Source organism: Embiotoca jacksoni, unplaced genomic scaffold (assembly GCF_022577435.1).
Source record: "Embiotoca jacksoni isolate LCO1_2020_lvr unplaced genomic scaffold, fEmbJac1.0.p SCAF_13, whole genome shotgun sequence".
Taxonomy (NCBI): Eukaryota; Metazoa; Chordata; class Actinopteri; family Embiotocidae; genus Embiotoca; species Embiotoca jacksoni.
Window position 1 is genome coordinate 3484821 of NW_027185263.1, and position 27425 is coordinate 3512245.

A 27425-nucleotide genomic window follows, 5' to 3' on the forward strand; every position below is an offset into this window, starting at 1 on the left:
CTCAAGCTACTATGTGCACCTCTTGAGCTTGGACTCACAGATTGCCATGTGGGACGATGAGGTTAGAATCCAGGAGGTCTCGATCTGGTTTTTGTTCATTTTTTTTTGTCTTATTTTTGTTCCTAACGCTAACCAAGTGTTTTTTTCCCTAACCATAACTGAGGTTGTCTTTTTCTCCAACCTGAACCACAAAGGTTTGTACATGGTTTCAGTTTCCTACAAAGCACATGGTTGAAACCACACACTCGGTTTAGCTTTCCTATAAAGTTCTGCATGCAATAGACACGCCCATAGACCAAAGCAAAACGTGAAATAGCTACGCCTGGCGTTGTCTAGGCGCGAGAACAACACGTTTTGCTTTGGTGGACGGGCATGTCTATTACCACGATACGAAGATTTGCTTTATAAAGTGGATGAGCTGCTATGTTAGTGCAACCATACTGATCTTGACGATCATCATGCTGTTGAGTAAAAACACAACAAGTGCACTTTTGCAAAGACATATTACTGATTTTAATCACAATCTATCTCGGCTGAAACATGTCTCGTCGGAGAGGACTTGAGGCAGCGTAGCCAGGCTAGCGGCCCAAATCCTCTTGGACTGAAACACAAAGAAAATTGTTTCCATATGAAAATATATTGAGACATATCTATTCGCATATTAGCTACAACCAGTTAATTTAGCATGATATACATTTTATCCTCCGCTGGAAGAGAAAGGCAGGATTTGTTTATCCCTCAAAGATTACCCAGATAGCAAGCAAATGAAGGCCTTCCATCTGGCAAGCTGAGAGCCTGTGTCGGTCTGATGCTGCCAGTGTTGGAAACTATAATCATTGTTGTCAGATTTTGACCAATGGACCAGATGATAAATGATATTTTGCCAACCAAGCAGACCCAACAGTGATGGTGGCCTTGCGTTAGCTTGCTAAGATGGTAGATACTGTACATGAAGGCACTTGAGGCTCCACAATGTCAGAACAATTTACTTTCTACAGCGATGCAGGACCTGTGTCCACTGGGCAGCTCTTTTCCTTCCTGGAGTGTCAATCAGATCAGCATGGCTGACAGTTTGTATGCGGCTCAGAGCTTGTTAAATAAGATCAAAGTTGCATCTGCGGCCTGTTAAACCAGCTACGGCACCCGAATTTGTAAATTGCATCTGTTGCACAAACTCAAACTGTTTCCAAGTAAAATTAAGCAATTCAATTCAGTGTAAAAACCCATCCTGAGTCTGTAGCCTCAGTAGATTTAAATCACGCAAGCTTTCAGCGTGATGCATGGTGGTTTTGCGGTTTTGAAAAATACTGGAGTTGTATGGATGCGAAGCGTAAATCTAGCAAAAGATGTGCGTTTTAGAAAGAAAACATATTAGTGTGGATGTAACCTATACGAAATGCTGCAGAAATTTCACCACACGACTTCACTATTTTCAGTTACAAATATACATAGTTATTACTGGTACTTAATGCCCCATTCAAGTAGTATATAGTTATAATATACTACTTCATAATGTGTACAATATGAATATGGAAGCGCTGGGAGACAAACCACAAAAAAAAGCTTGTCAACAGGAAAACGTTGCTGTTTCTGAATGTTGAACGAGTTGAAGATTTTTTTTTGAAAGCTCAGCAAAGTAATAAACAGATACACAGCCTCAGTTAAAAGCTGATAGTTTCAGTATAATGTTTTGTGTAAAACTGTAAGCTGCAGATCAGCTGGTGATGCAGGCTGCACTGCCACCCAGTGGACACGAAGCCTTCAACATGCTTCCTTATTTAAAAAAAATAAAAATAAAAAAAAGAGTAAAAAGCCTGAACAGAGACAACCAGGAAAACTCAGAAAGAGACAGACTCAATATGAAGTTAATGTGATATTGTGCTTTTAAAATTTTCTTCCACCATCATAAACCCCCGTAAAATCATGCCCCAGTTCCCCACATCCAGCCATCCGCCCCTTAACACTACCCCCACCCACCCGCTACGATGCGTCGCACCCATGGGAGTCGGTACAAATGTGCTCTCATGGATGAGACATCACGCAGCCCCTGACCCAGATCCCACTGTCGTATACGAACACATCAAAGCTACATGTGGACACATGCACCTCCGAGTCATACAAACCTCAAAGTAAAATGCATTCAAAAAACTAAAACAAAAACTAAAAATTACACAGTAAAGCTACTACAAAGAACAAAACAAAAGCAAAGGAAACTACCCCATCGGAACATTTTTCAAATGTTCGTGAAAACCACGTTGCAGGAGTGCTGCTGTGGTCACACTGGAGAAAAACATTCACTGAGCATGCCCGTCTTACAAATACACAGAGATATTTACATGCAGAGTAGCAATCATAGTAACGCATTCACTTCCCCGTCCCCTGGGCTTGCATGGCTGTGGTGGCTTTGAGGAGGCACTCATGCTACATGCTACATGGTGCCAGTCTCGGCTGAACGTGCATTAGTGACAACTGGAAAGCTGAGGCGTCATTTGGTTTCACAGTGACATGTTGTCTTCCCTTCAGTGGGGTTAGGACTGCGTTTGGACTCCAACTTGTAGCAGATAATTCAAAAGTTTTAGCTTAATATTTTAAACTCTTACTTACATTTATAGGTGGAGTTGGGTATCAAAACTTAGTACGTTTTTGGCAACAACAACATATCGCCAATTTGTATTTTGCAGGTTTTTCTAGCACAGCTGCTTGTGTTTAAACAGAGCTTCTTTTCTAAAATAAGATTTTTTTTGGTAAAAAGTCATGTTTATATCAGTCAAAGTCAAGTCTACTTTTAGTATTGGGACTAAAACTTACATTTCAAATCAGCCCCATCAGTCGCCACTTTATTAGGCACACCAGTAACATCTGATTGAGCCCAATGCAACTGTTGGTCCATAAATTCCACTCTTACAAAGATAATGTTTAGTTTTGATTATCATAGTCAGAGAGGTATTGATTTAACTAATGTGTTTCTAACATTTTACCAACCCCATTTGCCAATCTGAAGAATACTTGGGAAAACTAGCAATTATAAGTTAAACATTAATTATAACCTACTTTCACTCTGACTGAGAACCATTTTCATTCATGCATGTTGGAGAACGATCCAACCGAGGGAAGGCAACATCCGTTTGAAACCAAAAGCAAACTTACTGTAACTTATCAGCTCATCTGTCGAGTAGGGATGGGACAAACTATCAATACAGACAATATATCACAATACAATCTCCTGTGATACTCAGACAGAGCTGGCATTTTTCTTTTTTGTCCAACCAGACTGTTAAAGTCTGAATTTAATATTAGCCATCCAGCAAAACTATAAAGCATTTATTTTTTATTTTTTTTTGCACTTTGATGTATCACAGATGATTGTTTTGCAGTATATCACAGAATCACGTTTCGTGACTCTACAGTGTAATATATCACAGTTCCCAACCCTACTGCGCTAATGAGGCGTTTAACTGGTCAAAACAGTCGATATACTGCATGTTCTTCAGTTAAATCTTGTATGTGTTGTTTTAGTGTTAGTGTAAAAGAGTCAAATCAAGTGAGTGAATTGTTTAATTTATATATGAGTGTGTTCGAAAAGCACAGATCGACATTTAGTTTCAACTTCAGTTAAAATGACAGTAGAGTGTTTTACTTGGTTAAACGTGACCACCAGTTCCCAGTTGTCATGACTGCTTCATTACTACCAATTCAATCCATAACTGGTTGTAGCGTCGTCAGAACAGTTTTGGTCTTTTATTATTTGATTATTTATCTAATTTTTTTATTAAAAAAAAATACAAAACCCCCCTAAAAATGTCACCCCCAAACAAACGCAATTTGGTTGAACCAAAGATCCCTAATTTCAGGAGATAGGGGGGCGGGGGGGGTTTCAACCACCACCAACCCTGGGAGCCCTGATGGGAGGGGGGCGGGGGGCATGCAGGGAGGGAGTGGGGTGGCATCGGGGGTCTTCTCGTCGTTCAATCATTCCTGTCGGAGAGAAGCAGTGTGTCTTTTAAGGGCTTGTAATGATTTCCTGTTCCAAAATAAACAAAAAAACAGTTATTATATATAGCAGAAGTATTGAAACCTTCGTGTTTGCAGTTAATGAAAACACTTTATATAAACAGAGATCAAGTACCAGTTTTGCATCTTCTCCTATTTTTTCTCACCCCATCGAAAGTGACGTAAAAAAAAACCAAAAGGAAAGAAATTCCAGAAAATAAGCACTTGTTGTTATTTCTGTAAAACTGATGCTGCATTGTTATGTACTGGTAAACACGCTGCACCCACACCGCGACCTCTGACCTCCGGGTTCTGCCACCGTCATTACATCGGTGTGGAATCTGGTGCCACTTGGTGAGGGAGGGGTGGGGGTGGGGGGGGTCATCTGTGGTACCAGCTAGCTGAGGGAGAATTTAGCACGGTGCCTCGATGCCAGCGAGTTTCTCAGAAGTCATCTGTCCACCTAAACTTCTCTCATTCAGCAGCGTGTGCTCTATTTTTGTACGTTTTCTTACATCAAACATTCATGAAGGAAAACTCCTGCACCATAAATCATCCGTGAGCTCCAGTAAAACCGTCCCCGCTGGCTTTTATTGCCGATACTCGACCACGGTTGGAAGATGCATCCTCGGATTTGCTGGGTCGCATCGTCGGTAACGTTTCCTGTCATCACCGGGTGTTCCGGGTCTTTCAACATCAGACGCCCCTCGCTCAGGTGACCCGTGAAGTACGTTGAGTAGGAGGCGAAAACTACTCACACCTCTCCCCCTTTCAATCCCCCCCTCCCTCTCTCTCTCTCTCTGTTCGTACCTGTTTGATCATCTCTCCAGTTCTCTCGATGACGATGGTCTTGGCTTCTTTGACGGGCGAGGTGCACTGGTAGTCGTCGCTGAGCAGGCCGAGGATCGGGTACTGGTTCCTGTACCTACAAAAAACACACCCCAAAATATTACAACAGATTGGGAATAACTGTGGAGTCAAATACTCCTTGTATTTGGAAGTAATCTGGTCCGATGTGTAATCTGTGACAGTTTGTGTTGTTGTTGTTGTTGTACCTCTTAGTGATGATGGTCTTGGTGACGTTCTTGGAGCTGTCGTTCTTGTCCTGCATCAGCTTTTTAATCTCCTAAGGGGCCAGACGAGGTCAAACATTTTTTTATTTCAGTTTTTTTTTATACTTTCTGAAATATGTCGGCTTTACAAACTAAAGTACTTAAAGCTGGTATGAGATTTACAGTTTTTTACTTTTCTTGTTCTTTTAGCAGATAATTTGACCAGTTTGACACTATTACTTTATCATGTTATATTTTATTTTATATTTTGAAAAACCTTGAGTCGATGAGTATTTATTTTCCAAATGTTTTTTTGTTTTTTTTAGCATGTCACATTTTTGCAGCCTTTAAAAAAAAAAAAAAAAAAAAAAAAAAAAAGACCACTTAATTGAAGTTAACTTCAAGCAAAACTGTCACAACTGTCTGTGTGTGTTTGTGTGTGTGTGTGTGTGTGAGAAACTATTGCACAGGTATGTGATGCAGCAGCCTGAGGGGACAAAAACATTCCTGAGGTTTTATTAACTGAAGACATTGTTGAGTCTAGGCTACACAGTGTGGAGGAAAAGGTCACAATGCAGTTGGACCTGAAAGGTGAAAACAAATCACTGTAATATTTCACTGGAAACAATCAACAACGGCTTCGTTTTCTTGATTTATACGCTTCATTGGCAAGTAGTGTAGTTTCTGTCTGCATGACTTTGGCTCACGTAAAACAGCTGACTGAATTAACATTAGGAGCCACTGTTGGTGTGTGTTGCAACAGACCTCCTCCTGTCGGGTGATGGTGGTCTGCCGCTGATCCAACATGGAGATCAGCTCCGAGATCTTCAGCTGGAGGCTCTTCTCCGAGGACGAGTTCTTGGTGGTGACCTCCGTCGAGATACTCGTTATCTGGGTCTGGAGGACATTTTTAGCAAAGGAGGGAAAGGACAACATTTTAAAGTAAAGATCTGTTCAGTTTATATGCATCCATATAGCCCAAACTCAGAAAGTGCCTCTACAATCTTTGCAACCACTAAAATGCAATAATGCTGCACAATTCCTATTCAGCACTCAATACTTTATTCACCACTTTATTTGCTGGTTTCTTGCCTACATCAGGATTTTAGTAAAAAAAAAAAAAAAAAAAAAAAACATTTATCAGGGTGCGTTTTCCTTTTTCCAATCTTGTGTAAATTCTCAAACCTCACCTACATGAGGTCCTGATGAAGGCAAGATAGTCAAATCCATTTGATAAATATAGCTTGATGTACACAGAAGTTTCATAATCAAATTTCAGGAAATAATCTACTTTTTAAAGTAAAAACAAGACTAATATTCTACTAAGCTTAAGTTAAGTTAATGCTGTGTTCATATCTTGTATAGTGCAAAATACTGCTGATGCTGATGTGCATGTAAGCAGTGTTGCAAGTATTATTTCAGGTGGCACTGGAGTGAAAGAAAGGTCGAAGGGATCACCAAAGTAAGAAAAGGATCTATCCTCTGGGGACTATGAACGTCTGTTCAAAATTTGAAGTAAAAACGTCTGGTAATTAGTGAGAAATTTCAGTCGGTCTTTAGTCTTAAAAATCGTTGAACACATTTGAACATATGAAGTTGAAGTATGGTTTTAGATTTGTTGAGTTTTTCTCAGCCGAAGCCCCTCCCGACACACTGCTCGCTTATTTTAAAAACTAGATTCGGATTCCTTTCGTCCGTCCATCTTTACATCCTGGTCCTTTTCGGTCACTCTTACCCTCAGCCTCTGGATCTCCTGGTCTTTTTCTTGTCTCATGGCGCTGAGCTGGTCCTTGTACTGACGTGACAGCTCCTCTGTTTTGATGTGCAGGGTGGTGCTGCTGCCCTGACCTGACAGCTAACGGACAGCAAGAGTAAGTGAATCAGTCGATTTGTCATCACATTGCCCGCCTCCCTCCGGTCTGGTTATTGACTTTGGAACATGGAAACTTGAATCATTTGGTAAAGCAAAATTGTAACAACAAGAAAACAAAGATGGGTGGGAAATTAGAATTTGCCCTGAACAGACGGGGGAGGGTGAGCCATGTCGTGTTGTACCTTCTGTCGGAGCATCTCGTTCTCCTTCTCCAGGGCTCTCATCCTCCCCTCCAGCTCTTTGGTCTTGAACTCGCGACTGGAGTCGGTGTTTCGGCTGCTCATGAGCTGGCTCTCCAGGGAGCGCTGGGTGGAGCAGGTCTCCTTCAGGGACAGCTGCAGAGAGACGACACATATAGGCGGTGGTATATGTCACTGATAACTTCATTCTGACGCAGCCCTTTTTCTTTAAATAGTATGGTTGTTTTGGATGCTGCAGTTTGGTGCAGTTGAAGTGCATTAACTGTTATACTGGGGCGTCTATAATAATTGTATCCAGCTCATTTATATCAGTGAGGACCGACTATAAACTCTATATAAAAGTGTTCGTAGCTTCTGGGTCTAAAAAATTAGGCCGATTCACGAGTGCCTTAAGCTGCAATACCGCAGAGGGCCACTAGAGGTCGTCCCCCAAAAAAGGCTCCATTGACTCCAATTCAACTTCTCTCATGAAATACAAAGTCAATAATTTGTTTCCACAAGTTATATCGGTGTTGTTAGCTAAAGTCGCTCTTTCTTATCAATTTTTCTGGCGGTAAAATAATCCTGTCATGAATTAGAAATTAGGCCTCAAAAAGACGTGTTTTTTGGAGGCGTGTCTGTTTGATCGACAGGCCAGTGGTGCGTTCAGGTTTCCGCTATAGGTAGGCACACACAAACAGACAGAGTACCTGGAGCTGTCTGTTGTTTTCTCGGACGGCCTCCAGGAGTTCGTCGTACTGCCGAGCCTGGTCAGCTTTGAAACTCAGATCTCTCTCCAGAGACTCCTTCTCACTCTCCAGATGCTGTGAGGAAGACGCGTTAACAGTCACAAACACTCAAAAGATCAAGGTCACACACACACACACACACACACACACACACATATATATATTTCCACTGGCTTCTTTTTGTCTGTCTTGAGATGGTAATTGTTTCTGTTCAGAAATTCAACCACACAATAACAGAATCCAACACACCTCATTAACGCTGACAATGATGAGCTGTTGTTATCTGGCCTGAAGCCCAAACATGCCTGGTGTAAGTCATACCATTTAACTGACTCACGTACCAGTGAAAAAGTGTTTGAACATTATACAAACTGCTCTTAATTATTTTATTTAGTTATCATGTTGTCATGGATCAAATAGAATAAATTAAACAGGGCAGAAGCTGTTCCATTTTTCACTTTGACAGTAAAAACTGTGGTTCAGGTTCATTCCTTCGGTTCGGCCGGCTGTGTTTGACTTTTCAGGGACTTGAAGTGTGTCTTTTGCAATTATGCAGGAATTACACACAAACACAACAATGTTCAGTAAAAAGGTAGCAAATAAAAAAAATCGCAATACCAGAATTAAACATTTTTATATCAAAATATGTGGTAGAAATCAAAGTATATTTGTATTTTATGCCTACTAATACAAATATATATTTTTCTTTTTACTCCACCACGTTCTCTGGTAGCTGCAGTTATTTGTGACTTTGCAGATTAGCATATAAAATACTTGTAAATTAGCCCACTACGACATTTAAAATGTCTACATGTTCATGCGTTAGTTATTTGTTTTGAAAATGCAGTTTTTTTTTACTTGCATTGGTATTTTTACATTGTGGTTTTACTTCAGTAAATATCTGAATACTTCTTACACCACTCCCTAATATATTTTACTCATACTACAATATGATACAGAAGAAGAATCCGGGGGAAATGCCACCGAACAACTCCTGTATTTATTTTCTTTTATTAAATTCTATCTTAAAAAGTTTTTTTGTTTTTGTTTCCCACAGAAGTTTTGCCAGCCAGCACAAGATGATCTGATAACGTGTTTGCTTGATGCTGCCAACGTGGCAGTTTTTTACCACAGATAATTGTTTTGTTTGGTTGAATCCAACCGGAGCTTCCAGTTTCTTTAGAAAGCCACAATTGCTGTTTGGCCCGCGCAGGTTTGATCGGGGATGATTACAGCTCTGTGTTGCAGAGTTTAGTGTTCAAATCTCCGCTCGACTTTCAGCATCTCTGGGACGTTTTTCTTTTCTCTTACCCGCAGGTCCTCGGACATGTGGAGGAGCTCCTCTCTCAGACTGCTGAAGGTGGACAGCAGCAGACGCATGCTCTTATCTGCAGTGAGGCGAGTCTGACGCACAAACAAACACACACACACACACAACATTTAGAGATTAATGTGTATCAATGCAGTCTGTCGTACTCTGGTCAACGGGAAAGTGTTCGTTATATTAGAGTGAATCTAATTTAAGCCTCCTTTCCACTGCTGTGATCGGCTTGGCTTGACTTTTCTCACTTTTTTTTTTTTTTTTTTTTTTTTTTTTGGGGGGGGGGGGGGTGTCTCCCATCGGGTAAAAGTATCACCTGGTACCTAGTATTACTTTTGGTATCACCTCCATCAAGGTGCCACGTGAGCTGTGCTCTGATTGGTCAGAGACTCGTCACAATCACTGCGTCTCTGTGTTTGTTACAAGGGACCTCCTGCATAAGACTGCACATATTAAATTGCCAAGCTACTAGAACAGCTGCAACTTTTTTTGTTTTATTCACTGGATGACTTGATTAATGAAAACCTACAAAACGACGCCGTGGTCAGTTAGGGAGGTGCAGACTCACGACATGTTCCAGTGAGAGTAAAGATGATGTCCGGGTCGGCGGTTATCGCTATAGTAACCATGCCACATCCAGGGTGTACTTTCCGCAGTGGAAAATGAAATGGAGAAAAGCCCCTTGTATTGTAAGCAAAACGAGTCGAGTTGAGTACCGGCAGTGGAAAAGAGGTTTTAGTGAGGTTTAATTAGAAAGATGATAAAGTTCTCGACCTGTAACTCACCTGCAGCAGGTAGCGCATCTGTTGTTTGGTCAGCTCAGTGGTTCCTTTGGGAATCAAAGCCTCCACCTCCTCTTTCTCCACCTGAACGCACACGCGAATGAAACGAGGGAATAAAATCGCTGCACGTCACATAAAGGATTAAAAAAAACTTTAACTTTGGAGGATTTTCCACTGATTTACGAGAAGTACTTATTCTTTTACCTCTAAGAAACAAACAATGCCTTGCACACGGAGCGGCAGTTTAGAAAGAACGCATAAAGCAACATCGTTTTTAATCCTGCTCAATATCATGTGTTCATCTTACATCATTCATAAAATACAGTCGAAATCTATTTCGTTTCAAAGGTGTGATGCAGGTGCGTTTCTCACCTTGCAGTCGTTGCTGGGATCCAGGTTGTGTTTGCTGAAACACACAAAGAGAAAAGACAAGCAATGAGGGCGGCAGCGTGACTACAGAGGTGTGTGTGTGTGTGTGTGTGTGTGTGTGTGTGTGTGTGTGTGTGTGTGTGTGTGTGTGTGTGTGTGTGTGTGTGTGTGTGTGTGTGTGTGTGTGTGCGCGCGTGTGCTCTGTACATATTGATCACAATGTGAGGACAAAAACCTGCTCAACTTTCACAACGGGACTCATTCAGATATTAGAAAAATTTGGACTGCTTGAGATTTAACTATTTGTTTAATCAAATATCATGATATTTTATATTTTTTTTATTCTTGTACTTTTTGTTTTTATATTGATGTCTTAATTTATTTTAATTCCGTCTGAGGTTTTGCAGCAAGCTCAAACTACAAAAAAAAAAAAAAAAAGATATTAAAGATATAATACAGAGCAGCGGGACACAGTTCACATTATTTCACATTCATGTCCTTTTGTTATGGTCATCAAATCTCATTGAATAACACGTACAAGACTTTAGGATCACAATATATCACTTAATTATGTATAACATTTTAAAAAAAGGCTCGGTAATTTCCCAAAACAGACGATCACTTGTTATTTTAGTAAAAGATACCTCGACTTCAGGAAATAGTGCAATTATTGGGACAGCAGCTGTTTTCATGATGATGAAGGAACGTGTCAGCCAATGAAATGATCAATTTCAAGTCTTTTTAGGAGGTTTGTTTACAGTATGAAACATACTGAATCTCACCGGACTCTCACCACCGGCACGATATTTAAGTCCACGCGTGCACACGTACACTGAGTGTGTGTGCGCTGAGTGATTTGGAGACTCGCGTGTCACAGGTGTCTGACAGAGAGGTGAAAAGCTGGAGGACGATCACAGACCTCCTCTCTGACAGTGAAATGAATCGGCCGGGTGTGAACTCAACGGACAAACATCTCACTTTCACAAAATGCAGCTCGGAGCTGTACCTCACCCTGACCGGCTGCCACAGACCACCTGACCTACAGCTCAAGTCGGCCTGTGACTACCTGCCCTCGTGCGGGATTTTCAGGTGACGTCAGCAACTGTAACCACAAACTGATGAACATACTGGGTTAAATAATAACTTTTATCATAATAAGTTATTATTATTATGACTTTGACACCACATTTTATGCAAAATCAGAGCTTTTTCACCTGCTGTTAGAGCTTTATAAAAGTATAAATCAGGCCAGTCACAGTACCGTTCCCAAAGTTTCGGCGCAATCATAACGATTTCCAACGAAAAAAAAATGTATCAGGATTACGTGAGCAATCCCAAAATCTTCCACCTCCCTGTCCAACACCTCTCGGGCGCTGAACGACGGTACACGTCTCACACTGAGCTGAATCCACACTTCACATCGTGGTCGCAGATACAGGACTTTAAAACGTTTAAAAAGTTCTATTTTTAATCATCCCAAAACTCTGTTTATGTTGTTGTCTGCATGTGTATCTGCATGTTTCTGTCTGGAATGTGTGAAAGCTAAACTCCCCTGGAGAAATAAAAGTTTATCTATCAGTAGTTAAACAATCATTTTTCTTGGAATCTGCCTGCTTCCATGCCAAAGCAGTAAAACCAGACTGTTAATGATATCATCACATTAAAGTCTGGTCTTTGATATGCAAGGGGAGTTTGATTCATCGATCATTTCGAGAAAGCTCAGTAAGTAGAGTACGTCCGCAAAGTTGTGATTATTGTTACGCAGCAGTAAAGACTGCAATCATTCAAATTCACAGACGATGACCTTAACGCTTAACGGATAGTTTGTAAATGCAATGCTATTTTGGTGCTGACTCGGGAGTTAAAAATACAGACTTGGTTTTGGGTCGACCCTCTAAATAAATGACCAACCTGGAAAAAAAAAAAAAAGAAACAGAAAAACCGCAAACTCTATTTGTAATTTTTTTTCACCGAGAGGACATCATTTTCGACTTGTTTCTTTAATAGACGTTTAATCACGTAATCTAATTCTGAGTGTACAGTACACCGCTGCGGAGCGCCTGAGCTGTACTTACTGTCCGCGGATCTTGGACACGTGGTCGGAGATGCAGGAGTGGATGTCGCAGTTCTTCCTGTAGACGTCAGCCAGCAGCTCGCCGAAGTAACGCGTGTCCAGCTTCGCCGGCTCCGGGATTTCCCTCAGCTGGGTCCTCACCTCCGTCCTGGAGATCTTCTCGATCATCGGCGGGGGCTTCTGCTGTACGATGTTGATGATCTCCACCTCTTCCACCTCCACTTCCTCCTCTTCCTCCTCCTCTTCCTCCTCTTCCTCCTGGAAACAACGGGACAGAGACATATTTCCATATTTTGAATTTCAACTCTTTTCTTGTTGTTTTGGCCACAAAAAACTAGACGTACAGTTCTTTTCAGTCAGTGTTTGCATTGCTGAATCCATAATACTCAATATTCAAGATAAAGATTCACTGAAACGGTGTTTAAAATCTTTTTGTAAAAGAAATTCAAATCGAGTCATACATTTTCAGATTGCAGATCATCTGCGCCAAATGAATTCAACATGTCATTCAGATGTCAGCTTGACAATGGGAATCATGTTATTTACATATTTTCCTGCGGATTACTAAATTAAATATAATAGCATGCAACAGCAAAGAAAATTTCCCCGTAGGGAACTGTCAATCATCTGCCGACGGGGATAATTCTGAAACTAAAAATCTGAGGAGCTGACTGAATGACAGTTGCACTAAATGGGATCTTTGACCTTCAGATATAACAATTCAATATAGTTGCTCCAGAAATCAGGAAATGTAGGTGAAAGATCGGATTAACAACCTGATGTCATGTTTTGTAACTACATGGTTCCTTATTCCCTAGTTATGCTTCACAGTCACCCGAGGCTATATACGTGACACATTCATCCTGGTTTCAGGAGGCATTTCAAGGGAAATACACTTCACTTTAAATACTTTTTAATTGTTTTGACTTTTATATAAATATAGATTTTATATAGGTACGACTGATTTACAATTTTATTTAAGTAATTCATCACGTCTTAAACTGCAACACCTGCATCATTGTTTTTGCTGCGATTCAAAAGTTCAAAAGTTCAAAATCAGGTTTTAAAGCTCCACAAGATTATTTTTATACCTTGAAAAAAATTATGGAAGACTAAATATTTTACAGTAAATTAAACATGACACTAAAGCTCAGATTTTATTCTTGCACTAAATAATATGTACAATACATACATCAAATATATTAGGGGGATAAAATATGCGAAATAGCTAAAAGTGCCAATAAGCAATGTTAGAAAATGGGCCTTCATTCTTCTGGGGTCACAACAAACAATCATAGTCATATCACTGCTTCCTATTAAAAACAGACAAATATTTCAGTCACAAGTTAGAGATAAATTTGAGCCAACTGCTTCAAAGTAACAATGTTGGACTCAAAGACAATGGAGAGCCGACTTCTTTCTTTATCTCTTTCAGCTCGTGCCAAATTTACAACTTTGTTTCACTTATCTAAATTAACAACTGAACTAACTGAAGATGGCAATTCCTGCTCTCTTCCGTTCCCTGTTGGAAACTTGAAAAGAAGGCAGGAATGACTTTTTCTTTGAACGTGTCCATAAAAATCATACAGAACATGTCTGTCGTCTTGTTTGGAGGTCCGGAGGTCATGTAACATGATCGTAGTTCTGCAGTGAGAACGATGTTGTCAAGAATCGCCAGTGGAAATTGCAAAAGTATGCGGACACCCAAACATCCCACCCGTATGCGATAGTTGAACATGCTGTGTGACTTTTGTTGGATCCGAGGTAATGTGTTAAAACGCCAACAAAGTCACACAGTAACACAAACAAACACTTCACTGTGTCAACACTTCAGACCGACGGAGGCAGCAGCGACTCGCAATCAAATTACTAATTTTGTAAATGGAGTCTGGTTGAGATCGGTCCCCCCCCCCTAAAACACTGCGGGTGGCTGATTGAATCAGTACCTTCAAATAAGCCCCGTGACTAAAACCCTGAGGTCAAAACATGCCGTGCAGCATTTACAAACTGCGCCTTTACTTGATCAAAGTTTGAACGCATCCGTCACCTCCTGTTATCTGCGTGTAGCAACAGAGTCGAGTCAAAAAGCGAGTTGCGTAACAGGTTATCCGACGCCGAGCCGAGCCAAGCCGAGCCACCGGCTGTGTGTAGACTTGCCACACACAGCACCTTCGCTCTCTGCAAACACCCGTCTGTCACGCGCTTTGTTCTCTGACACGGTAACGACTGGCGGTCCAAACTAACAATGTTTTCAATGTCTCGTTTCAACCGCTTCTTGTCTATTTTTGGCTCCCGTGATGTACACAACTAGACAACCTTATCTCTGAGGGAAAGTCCAGAAATAAAGACTGAAAAATCAAGTTTGGTGCCTGTTTTTGATCGACAATTTTATTGTAATTTAACCCCCCTATTTCAGGGAATTAAAATTATACCACAGGTATAACTGGTTTTCTTGCAGCCGCATCACTTTCGACCTTTACGGCCCCTTTAAAATGCAATATACACCATGAGTGTTGGTGGGCAAGATTTAGTCTGATATTTGGTGAAATCAGTGTTAATTCAGGAGTTGCTTTTATTTTGTGATTGATGTCATTAATATTTCTGGCTCAGTTTCGCTCTCTTCTTCTTCTTGCAGATCAAATTTGAGGTTTTAATCTCACACTCTCTCAAAGCTGTTCTTGCTGTAGTTATTATTATTTTTTAGAAACATCTGGGAAGGAAGACATGGAGGGATTTCTTAGAAGAGAGAACCATATATCTCTCCGAATGAAAGAAGTCTGTTTCAGGTTCCGTTTAGTTTCTAAACTTGCTTTTCCCCCACGGTTAAAGCAAAACACAGACTAGAAGCCAGAGCGTTTTGCATGATGTAAGTCCAAACTGTGGCTGCGCAGAGCAGCCCATCCAGATTCCACACAAACCGACGGGAAGATAAGCAGACAGAATTTCCCACCAAGTGAAATTTACACTGATGTGCCCTGCAGCGCTTTGATATCATGTTCAGTTTCTACTTACACCGTCTCAGGGAGGACTTCATGCCACCCGGTGCCGGTCTCTGCGGCTGTAACTAAACATTAAAAGCTTTGTATATATTCTATATACAATCAATCAAACACCTGAGACGTCGTCTTTATCGATACGTATCTAGCTCTAGCAGTGTTTGATGAAGGGCTCAGCACCCATAGCAAGCCAATGACGCATAATAACTGCCAGTATCTGACAGGCTGTAAAATCAAACCCTGTTGGACTGCAGAGAAGTCAGAGTCAATCTTTGGATTATGATCCTGCAGACATCAAAACGGAACCAATGACCAGTTTTTTTCACGCATCTGCTCATTTTTAGTCAACGCAAACACAAGAAATAGTAAAAAAAAAAATCAAATAAAAGTGTCAAATTAAAAATGATAATGAGTGTACGTGGTGATCTCGTGGAGGTGGGCGAGTCTGCAGGGCTGTGGCTGCTACACTAACATGCCTGCCATTCTTCCAGAGAAAGGGAGAGCGGAGACGTGAACCAGTCACCAGACAAGCTGTTTGTTATCAGCACACACAACCTGGGAGGTATCAGTGTTGTTTTTTTTCACTTTTTATCCCAAGTAGTACGGAAAATATCAGAAAGTTGGCACCTCAGAAAAGTTTTTAATAAGCTCTGAACTCCTATGAATGCAAAGCTCTCATCGAGGTCTCATTTAAGCTTTCATTCACGCCAGTTTTATATAAACGACATCCCTCAAACTTCAATATCCATGTCAGAATTATATTTCCTGAGATGCCAAACCAACACACTCTTAATCTTGCATAAACCCTCCAAGTCAGTAAAACCTTAAAGAAAATAAATCATAAAACGCAAATATTACTGTCTGCAGGGTTTTTGGAATAACTGACTTAATTATTGTTTTTCAGTACACAGAAGCTGCGCAGCTGTGAGGCTGCAGCTGGTTCTGTGTTGTTGTTCGGACCGGGGATCGGCGGCGGGGGCGCTGCTCGTTTTTCAGGGATTACAAAAATGCCTCAGATGGAATCTGACAGACTTCAATATACAGCTCGGGTGCTAAATTCCAGGAAGCAGATGCTGCACAGAGCAGCTACTGCTGCGTATGTGTGGGAGGAGAACAACAGTTTTATGATGATAGGTTAGTGGGTTACCGTTGCAGCACTGGAGTGTGTGTGTGTGTGTGTGTGTGTGTGTGTGTGTGTGTGTGTGTGTGTGCGCCATGCTCTCTGCACTCTGTGTGAACGAGTAACAGTGGAGGTTGTTACTGGAGAGAAAAGAGTCACCTTACCACACAGCCTCTTTGTGCGAGTCTCTGAGAGTGTCTTTGTGTGCGAGTGCTGCAAAAACATCTTATCAAGTCATTTTCTGTGATTCAGTCTGTCAGTACAGTCAGATGATTCCAGCCTAAAGCTCCTGTATCCTGTTCTTAAACTTCTTTCAGTAGTTTTTCAATGTTTTCCTCGAATAAGGTTTCTAAGTATTTTTACCGATTAACTTACTCTTGTTCGAAGTTATTAGAAAATTAGAGCTCGATTTTAGATGGAAAATCCTGTAATAGTACGACTACAAATATGAAACACACACCACCAGAAATGTCTCCAGCTTTTCATTTAACGACAAAGTAGAGTCACAAAACACAAACGAATTGCAGCCTGCTCGGATACAGTGTGATGTCATGTTTCGAGCATTTAGCGCGTCTTGCTGTGAACAGGATCTGTCATCAAAGCAAAACTATGAAGCTAATTTGAAATACATGACATCATTCCATTACATCATGCTTCAGAAACAAATAAAGTCATTTCTTTTGGCACAATCTTTCCACCATGGTTGTGCTGAGAATTTTGTAGTAGTTGAGTAGTTCACCCTCCACAACAGCAGGTGGCGCTGTAAGTTTAAATGCGATAATTTGCGATAACTTTCGCATCTGCACAATCACCTGGCCGCAGAGGCGAGTCGCACTATTATCTGTTTACTCATAATACGAAAGAGAGTTTTGAAATAAGCATTGATGGAGTACAAGCTGACAGTGCAAAAAAAAACAAAAAAAAAACATGACTGAAAACCCGTATATCAGGCGCAAAGCTGTGAATCTTCTTGACACCATAAAAGGGTGGATTGTGAGGCTTTAATTTAAAGCATTAAAGTGAATTCTTAAGGTTACAAATCAACTCCCAGCAGATGAATAGGGGGCTACTTAATGCACGGAAGCTATGAAAAGGTTATTTCTAATCTTTAAATTAAAACTGAGATATAATTTCTTTTAGCACGTTTGTCCTCTCTGGCTCAGAAACCAGCCGAGGAAACGGAAACGTCTCCTCACAGTAAACGTTAAAAGGTGTGACGTCCTCGCTTCACCACAGCGCGACCCCCTCCTTCTCCATCCTATAATTAAGTGTGAATGCTTCACATACCCTGCAGTGGTGAGAAAAGCCTCTTACAAAGCTGCCGAGCGGAGGCAAAGGAAATATATCGTTAAAAGTGAACACTGCTGGAAACTCAGTTCTCAGATGCAGTTTGCTCTTTTCGCGTAATCCTTGAATCTGCACTCAAAGACGGCAAATTCATTATCGCTGTAGCGGACGAGCAAGGTGGAGAGGAAGCCTAGCGCATCCTTCAGCAGCAAACTTGTCCGTCAGCAGCCGCCCCGCTTAATCACCCGTCAACCTTCAAGAATCGAACAACTTTCCCTCAGGTCGCCGATCTCTTATCGCGCTAAAGTATTTTTCTCGGAGCGCTGTGGCTTTGACCTGCGACTGCTTACGCAACGTCAAAAGATTTAGAGGCTGCTGTCTCGACAACGTTCGCTGCACGTATCTGCCACATTAAATATCCTCAGGGAGACCCTGAAAAGCAACCATCGACTGAACATGGAAGTTAAGTCTTTCCACTGCTGTTGGGCTTTAAAATGCAGCTGTTCCACACCATGAAACAGAACCTGCAGCGATATCAGTATTCACACGCACTTTTTAACCCGAGGTGTATTTATCAGTCCAGAGAAGGTCATCATTGACGACATACGTGGAACATAGAGGAACATCAATATGCCGCTTATGAGCTGCCGCCACTCTTCTGGTTCCCATTTAGCAACGAAAGTATAAGAAAGGTCCAACGTTGACGTTGGGCATCGAGGCGGAGCTCAAAATGAACAACCCGGTTCAGAGATGAAACTGTTCGTCAAACATTCCCTGGCTTCGGTTCTTCCAGTGTTTTGCTGCTTTTTGCCGAATTATATCCACGTAAGCTGAAATATTTGGTTTGGAAGTAAAAAGCTTTTTTTTTTTCCCCATTTTTCGATATTTCAGACGAGATTAAAAAAAAAAAAAAAAAAAAAAAAAACGAACTGAGCAAGAAAATATTCGGTAGATTTATTGCTTCTGAAAATAGCTGCCGGCAGGCTCTACTCCAGTTCATCTAAAGGGCTTTAAATGGGGTTGAGGTCAGAGCTCTGTGCCGGCCTCTCCTGTGCTTTCACACTGAGGTGGGAGAACGGTGCCTTTATGAACCTGGCACGGAGTCATTTCAACATGACGGGCCTTCCCCAAGGTTAAAAGCTCCCTTTTTGTCTAAGATATCACGGTATATGACTTAACCTGTCATATACTGAGGTTAAGTCAGGGAAAAAACTGGCAAAACTGCTTTTGGCAATATCTTGCATCGTAATAATCTTTTACGATGTGAAAGCCACAAAATCCATAATTACACTCTTCTATTAGCTGATAAATATGCTAAAATATACAGCTGTGTCTCCGGCCTGTACCAACCTGTAAACATTACACACTCCCAAGTAAATTTTGCTCAATGAGTGGAGCAATTTAGGTAAAACGTCTGGCCTCCCTTTGTGTGTGTGTGTGTGTGTGTGTGTGTTTGCAACATGTTTTACTGCGAGTATGAAAGTAGAGCCGTAGTTGACATTTTCAAAACTCGTCTGCCAACTTTTCATTGATCCGTCATGGGTTTTTTTTCTGCGGAGAAGTAGAAGGTCAGTCCGGTCAAATTTGTCACGCGAAGGAAATGCCGTGTTCGTCCTCGTCTCTGCGGGTGTGTGGTACAAATAAGAAGTACAAAAGTCTGAGCTCTCGGTTACTCAGCGGAGGTGTTTGGCTTTACCACACCTTCCACTGATCCCTTTTTGTTAATCCATCATGTTGTATTGGCTTTGGCAACATTTTCCTCACTGCTGTCAAACGCTTTGAATGCGGCTTGCTCATGCCAACTATTGCGCAAGGCTTTGGTCTTGCGATCGTAGCCTGAAAACTTCTGTTTGCGTTAAGATTCCCTCAACCGCTCCGCAGTGACGACCAATCAGCGACCAGTGGGTGTGGCCAAGTGGTGGTTGAGTTTCGGAGCGCAACATACCATATATAGTGGTCAATGCTGATTGGTTAAAGGCTGCTTCAAATAAAAATGTATCTTAGGTCCACACCCGTTAGGATTCATTTTGATTCCCAGAGGAAAGAGGAAGAAAAGAAGAAGAAGAAGACAAAGTACAAACAAACAAACAACGATGAAACTGTCAAATAGACAATAATGGAGACGAGACATGGAAGTATCACTGACACCAGATAGACTTCACTGACACTGACGAAGTGGTTCATGATATTTTTAGCCAACTATCAAATATGCAAAACAATAACACAATGGAAATATTGTAAATATCGACAGCTGCGCAAAGTCCCCGTTACCCAAACCATCTTACCTCGGGACACACACAATACTCTCAAGAAAATAATGTGCAACATGTTCAAATGTTCATTTATTCCATCTGAAACAAATGCACTTCACATAAAGCACAAAAAGCACTGCAGTCCAGAACTTTATTTTATCCGTATTTGTACATGGGGCAGTTCTATTTATTGACTTTTGAACAGCGTAAAGTGAAGCTGCTATGCTGCAAAAACTATTTCCATTCATAGCTGAACAATGGCATGAACATATCTTAGTTATGAGTCACGGGCAAAAAAAAACACAAAGTGACAGTGCTGAAAAAATTGATTGATGATTGATCGATTGGCTGATTCACGAGTGGGGTCATCACAAAATTAACTGACAACACCGTCTTTAATTTAGTTTTCTCTGTTCTTTAACTGTAAAAATTCTGATCAAACAACTTTTTTTTTTTTTTAGGATGTATAGCAGATAAGACGCATAACAAAAGTAAAGCCGACATCTAAACACAGGGAGGACTTTGTCAGGTTGTGGCGACCAAGCAGGCGCTATGAATCAAAGAACCTCCCTGTTTTGAATATAACATGACGCTGCAGGTTCAAATCAAAGGAATGGCCCCACCTACAGCAAAGGTCTCTGGGAAGTGGCTAGACACACCTCACTGTAACACCCCCCCCTTGCGTGATTCGTCAGCATTACGACAGTTTATGGTCCTGTGATGATGAACAAAGTGCTGTTGTAACTGTGAGTGGAGCAGCTGGGCGTGGCTGCACGCAGAGAGCAAGCATGCTCAGCAAACCGCCGCCGGCTGAAATCAAGACGATTTTTCAAGCAAGACATGGAAAAATAAACACAAATAAATGTACTATGCTACTGTACTTTCACACAGCGGTGCGTTCACATGTCGAGGCTTCATGCTGATGGGTGTGTCTCTGCCGCACTAACAGATGGACTCCACACCCACTCGGTGTTTCTTTCTTTCTCAGGTTGGAGGAATTTGAGAGTTTGGCTCTGAGACACAAACCACAGCGCGGGCTTTTGATTTTACTGAGATCAGATAATTACAGCGTCTCCACCTGCGGTGATCATTCTAATTTGCATACAAGCACAGATAAATAGAGAAGTAATAAACAGTGAAGGTTTTGAAGGAAAGACAGGTTATATTCATCAACAACATGTTTGATAGACTAGAGGCAGAAAAAAAAAAAGTGCTTCCAAAAGCATGTTGATGTCAAAGAATATCTAAACTGAGCAACATTTGGCTGAAAAATGCAAAAACATCTAACTTCGATGTAAAAGCTGAAGTTTTACATCTAAAGGATTATTTAATACCAACTAAAAGGTGTCTGTATCAGTGTAATGTCAAAATAGAATAAAATTGATATTTTGTTCATTATTTTATCTTTTTTGGCGTTTTGTTATTTTTTTTTATTGATGTTTGTTCTTTTATTTTTCCTTTTCCTTTCTCTGTTATTTATATTGGTTTCATGTCACTATGCTGCCTCCCATCTTGTAAAATTAAGCACATAAACAAATAACTAGGTGATAAAATGGGGTCAATAAAATGCAGCTGAAACAACAGTTATATGAATGAAAATAAACTCCGTTTTAAACATCAAAATGCCAACGGAAGCTTTCTACCTTTAACATATCAAACTAAAGTGTGAATTCATGTTAATGTTAATAGAATCACTTTAATAATTTTCAGTTTTTGTTTCTGTGATTTTTAGTGGAGGCACTGTTTAAACCTGCTGACTGCTCTGGTTTAATGTAGCATCTCAATATCCCTCTATGAAAAGCTTTTTTTCTCCCTCTGCCCGCTGTTGGATTAGACTGCTGTCCGGATGTAAAACAACTTGTTCTTTCTCAGTTTCTCTTACGTACTTGAATATTTTTAGAAGAGGGGGTTACCTACAGCCTGCTGTGACAAGTTGAAGGATGTTTTTTTCGCCTGAGAATGAAGAGTCCATGACGGTCATTGACATTAAGCGTCTGTCAGCGGAGTTTCGACTCATCTTTTTTTTTTTTATTTGTGCTGAGATGTGATGATGCACTCCGACACTTTTCGTGCAAATCTGAGGTTTTATCAAAAAAAAAAAAAAAAAAATGTGGATGAGAAAAAAAAAAACAGTAAACTAAGGAAAGACTTCACAAGGCTTTTGGTCGCCTGAGTTTTGCTGTACTGAGCATTTTTCACCAATCAGAGGGCTTTCGTGGTGAATGGGCAGTTGTGTGTGTGTGTGTGTGTGTGTGTGTGTGTGTGTGTACTTGTGTCCTTACCTCCTCCTCGATGCTCGGCTCGGGGCTCTTGATCGGACTGGGCGACTGGCTGAACACGGATGGAGACTTCACGCTGTAGTTATGCAACTGTTAACAAAGAAGGACAGAGGAGCAAAAAGAGACCGTCAGACTTAAAAGGAAACACTTGGCACAAAATTCATGACATCGACTTTCTCCTTTTGTCGGGGAAAATGTTTTAAAACCATGTCGAAGCTCAGGCAGATCAACGCGGAGGTTTAGCTTGGACTCAGATATTAAATTTACGAAAAGAAAAACCATCCAGCTGAAGCTCTTTGTCCTTATTGGCTTGTAAAATTAACTGAGTGGGACTTTACGCGACGTTTGTCCATTGAGCACTCGATGGAGAGAAAAGGTCTCGTTTCAGACCTGCAGTACATCATAAGACGAAGTTGGAAATATGTTTGTTTGTTTTTTTAAATGCTGAGAGAAGGATTATATGAATGAATTCAGCTGTTAAACAAACTAAAATGACCTGACTTTGACTTGAATGACTTAAAACTTGACTTGAAACTCGCCCTGATGGACCGTCTGGTTGTTGCCGACAGTCCGACACTTCCTGATGTTTTACCTTTTAAACAGCACAAGACCTCAAAAAGAACGTCATGTCGGTAGACCCGGCTATTTTTTTTTTTTTTTTTTGTAAGGCAGAGCGATGGCGCCAACGCAGTGTCAGCTGTTTGGAGGTATTTCACACCGTGCGACACCAACAACTTCTACGGCTACTCGCGACATCTGCAGAGCCAATGTTTCGAGCTGTGGCGGTAAAATATAACACGAGCAGCTTAATCAAGCACCTCCAGAAGCGTCCTGCATCGTTCAGTCAAACCAGACGTTTCACACCAATGAATGAAACGAGTTTCTTCCACAAAGGGAGACAAACAGCTTAATAATTAAACAACTGTGCTGTGTGGCGGCCGACACCCGAAGCGTAGGTATCGGGAATGAAAAAGATGGATAGGCTCAACAGTTTTCATGAAATAGAAATAAATATTTTATTGTAATAACTGTGGGGAAAACCCCATTTTTAAGTGTTTTTGAGTAGATCTACCCACTGAAAATGTGCCACAAGTGATTTACCCTCGTGTGCCGTACACTTTAGAGCAGAAGTACTTCCTGCCATTGTGAAGTGGAAGTCGGTACTTGCCCTTCAGCCCTGATGTCACTCTAAAGGCATGAGCATGAGTCGAAAACTGAATCTGAGCCAGTAACAGTCCAAATAAATTCAGATAAGGTGAGACGACGTGGGATTTTTACCGTAGGAGTAAAATAATACCAGAACGGCACCAAAAAGCAGTCCAGCAGGTTTACCTGTAACTCCAACACTGTGGTTAAAAAAGTGAAATACATTAGACAACTGGTTTCCTCAGATAAATCCTATTTATCTCAATTTAAGGCTTTAAAATGTGACAAAAAGCTGAAAAAACAATAAGCGAACCCAAAGAACGAACTAAATATTTCTCATTTTTGTTTTAAGATTATTAACTAATTAACAAATACCACATTTAATTCCACGAATGCTGATTATTATTGGTCTAAATACGGCGAGCAGCCACATTAAAGTAACAATTCTGATTTTAACAAGCTTTCGGGAGGAGCAGATGTTACAGTCGTGTGGCATGTAGCTACACTGTACCGAAGATCAAACAAAAATAAAAGGATGACCTCCAGCCAATCAGAACGGAGTATCCTCGCACGGCATTTTGTAATTTTTTTTAACACACGCTACCGACGTCGCCTCCTTCTCTGATTTCACCGACAAAGCAAAAAGCAAAGAGTGAAAACAAGACGAAGCCATTAACCTCCGATCAATGCAATCTAATTCGACGGGTGGGATCCAGACAGGTGGAACAAAGTGTGTGTCTTGAAGGGTGTGCCGCCTCAGTGGAGTCAGACAGGGTGCGGCAGCGCTTCTTTAACAACTAGCTCGGAGTGTAGTGGTTCAGTTCTGGTTGAATTTAAGAAATCATCAGGTCGACCGGCAGCCAAAAGGGGAAGGGAGGGAGTCCTGACAATACTCTGCTGTACTCAACACTAAAATCATTACATATTATTATGAGAGAGGCAGAAGAGGAGGACGATTTTGAAAAAATAAAAAATAAAAAAGCAGGATCTTCTCCAAATGTTTTGAGGCTACAGCAGAGGCCTCGTGTTAACCACGGTGGCAACATTCAGGAAGCGATTATCAGAACAGGGAAGAGTTCACTGACAAGAAAAGACAAAAATTTGATTAAACCAGACTGGTGACAGACTCTAGAGACCCGCAGCACAGTTTGTATTGATCAACGAGCGCTTACGATTAATAATGGCGCATTACATTCAGGCAGTGACAGAGTCAACTAAGCAGTGCACCGAACTGGCAGGAATTTCTTAATCCTGCAATAATGAGAGCAGATAAACGTTTAGTCGAGCGAATATCCTGCATGGAGGAATACGAAAATGTTCAAGTCTTAAAATAAGTTGCTCATGTCAACCATTTGCTTTTAATACCAAAGCAGCCATGCAGTCTAAAATGAGCAAAAGTACTATATCAGTATCAGAAAATATCTATATTCAGTGTCAACTTTCGATACTTTACAGCTGTTGACAGTGAAGTCTACAGACGAAACCTTAACTATGGAGGCTGATGAGGCTTTTCTTCTTGCGTTTACACCCTTTCACTGACAACAGGCAGCTGAGATTGAGAGGAAACATGAGCAAAGACACAACATAATGTGCAGCAAAAGTTCCCATGGGAAAATGAAGTTGTTATCACATATTATCAGTCTAAAAGGAAACCAGAACTCCCTCAATTCTGTTGGTTTATATACTTAAAAGGAGCAAATAGCAAAACCAGATTTAAATATGCATTAAACCCCGGCTCTCAAAAATCAAAACAGCAATAAAAACTAAGTCTTACTAGCATGTTTTTCCAACTGTATGACCTCATTATTTACATACCATGACACTTTAAGACATAATCAAATGAAAGGAACCACAAGGCACATTTTAAATCATCAAATTGCAACCCTTATCTTATATGGGAAAAGGTAACTCTGCTACTCTGCTTCTTCCAGGGTCCATCATATTGTTTATTCGAGATCACAGGCTGTGAAACCTGGAAGCACAGTGTGAGATATAAGCGGCTGATGTCACCTGAGTGTCACAAGGCAGCTGTTTTGTTGTTGTTTTTTTTTCTCCTGATGGCTGCAGACTGACTCTGTTTACATCGTGCACTCGACCACTTTGCTCTTCAGACACACCGATGGCGACAAACGAACCAACTTATCGAACACGTTTAACAGCCCAGTGTGAGCAGGAACTGATTTAAACAAAAATTTGTTCTGAAAACAAAAAAGGTGCCGTTAGAAGTGACATAGCCAGCGCCATGTCGTCAAGTCTGAACTTTTGCTCATATTCAGCTATTTATTCATATGTTCTCATGTGTTATTAAGTGAGGAGAGCACACAGTCTTAGAGCCCTTGTCAAACTCAGTCCAAGCTGCTTATGAATCCATATTTGCGCACAAATTTGTGAATCCCAAACAGCTGAATAACAAAGCAAAAAGGAACCCAACAACACAGAATAGACACCCCTAAAGAGCAGGCACTCCTTTTGTTTTTCAAAATAATACCATAAAACAGTGTAGCGTTGTATTACTATAATATTATACCTCCTTTCCCTTCATGCACCGGGCTTTCTGCTCATTTCTCTGCACAGATGTCACGTTTTCTATTTTTATTTTGACATTTTAAACGATCGTGTTCATGGGGAAGTTTAAAAGTTGTACCACACTGTTTCAACCGTGCATTTGCAGCCGAACACGTGGGCTCACCTCGCTCTGCTGCTGGTACATCAGGTCGGACTCCTGGCTGCTGACGCTGAGGCGCGGCAGGCTCTGCAGGTACATCGGGGACACCACCTGCTGCATCATCGGCTGCTGTATCATCGGCTGCTGCACCATCGTCTGCTGCATCATCGGCTGCTGCATCAGGACGTAGGACTGCTGCTGCTGCTGCATGGGCTGCTGCATCGGCACCAGGTACCGCACCGTCTCGTAGGAGCCGTTAACCCCGTAGGGCAGCGTCGACATCTGCGATACCTGCGATACGCGCGACACCGGCGATATCTGCGATACCTGCGTCACCGGCGATACCTGCGATACGTGCGATACCTGCGTCACCGGCGACAGCTTCGTCACCTGCGGCATCGGTGACACCGAACCGCTCGAGATCACCGTGCTGACCACCGGCTCCGGAGAGGCCACGTTAACCGTCCGGTAACTCGTTGTCGTCGTCTTCCTGCTCGTCTGGACTGACATCTCGGCTCAGGTCCTCAACAGAAACCGACAGAAAACAACAATAGCCGCGCAAAGTTGGAAGTTTCTCCGAGCGGAAGAGCCGCAGTGGGATTAAAAACAAACAAACGCGCAGGTTACTCAGGTTTCCTGTGAGGGTTTTTGTTTGTTTGTTTCAGCGGTGAGCGGAGAGCTGATCTGCCCCGGTGGAAACTTCCTCCTCTGCTGGGCAAACTGGAGAGGAAAGTCCGGTCGGAGGAGTCCTTGCGTAGAAACTAGTGAGGGAGGCGCTCAGCTCCTCTATATGCAAATAATTCCGTCTGCATCAGAAAGTGGGAGGACTCGGATAAAGAAGTCGACAAAGTTCAAACCTTTTCATATATAAATGATGTGGTTCAAAAACGCTTCAAAGGTGTGACCACGGTGGCCGCCCTGAGCCAGAATGTAAAGTTTGTTTTTCTCCAGGTGTGACTTCCAACATTTCCAGAACCTGCAACATGGACACTTTACCTGTTCCCTAAATATCAAAGTGTTCTTTTCCTTTAATAAACATGTTGGATGTACATTTTATTTGCCATAATTGGCTGCCTTGATTGTAATCCAGATTCATACCTTCAGAAAATAAGCTACAATGTGGTCAGTGGAGTTGAAGACGCTGCATAACCTGAGTCAGCCACTAGGGGGAGACAAACACATGCTCAGGTGCAGTCAAAACAAACATCTCTGAACATGAATCTCCGTGATTGAGCACGACTTCAATGTGACAGCGTATCAATGAAATCTGCGCCAGGGGGGATGTTGCATG

General features: G+C 41.4%; 1 protein-coding gene across 3 annotated transcripts; it reads right to left on the reverse strand.

Moving 5' to 3' along the window:
* Window positions 1-487: 487 nt before the first annotated feature.
* On the reverse strand, window positions 488-26867 carry pof1b (POF1B actin binding protein). 3 transcript variants are annotated; one of them, XM_069145943.1, is made up of 13 exons: window positions 26159-26867; window positions 22327-22413; window positions 12391-12626; window positions 10319-10352; window positions 9950-10030; window positions 9155-9247; window positions 7805-7918; window positions 7098-7250; window positions 6778-6897; window positions 5808-5939; window positions 5046-5116; window positions 4801-4915; window positions 488-4021 (listed from the first exon to the last, which is right to left on the reverse strand). In XM_069145943.1, exons 1-13 carry the CDS (start codon window positions 26642-26644, stop codon window positions 4001-4003), a joined length of 1743 nt encoding a protein of 580 aa, XP_069002044.1. In that variant the 5' UTR covers window positions 26645-26867; the 3' UTR covers window positions 488-4000. The 3 variants fall into 3 exon arrangements, with proteins under 3 accessions (XP_069002044.1, XP_069002043.1, XP_069002042.1); XM_069145942.1 differs by having other exon boundaries at window positions 488-3975; window positions 12391-12647; XM_069145941.1 differs by having other exon boundaries at window positions 12391-12647.
* Between the last annotated feature and the right edge of the window lie 558 nt (window positions 26868-27425).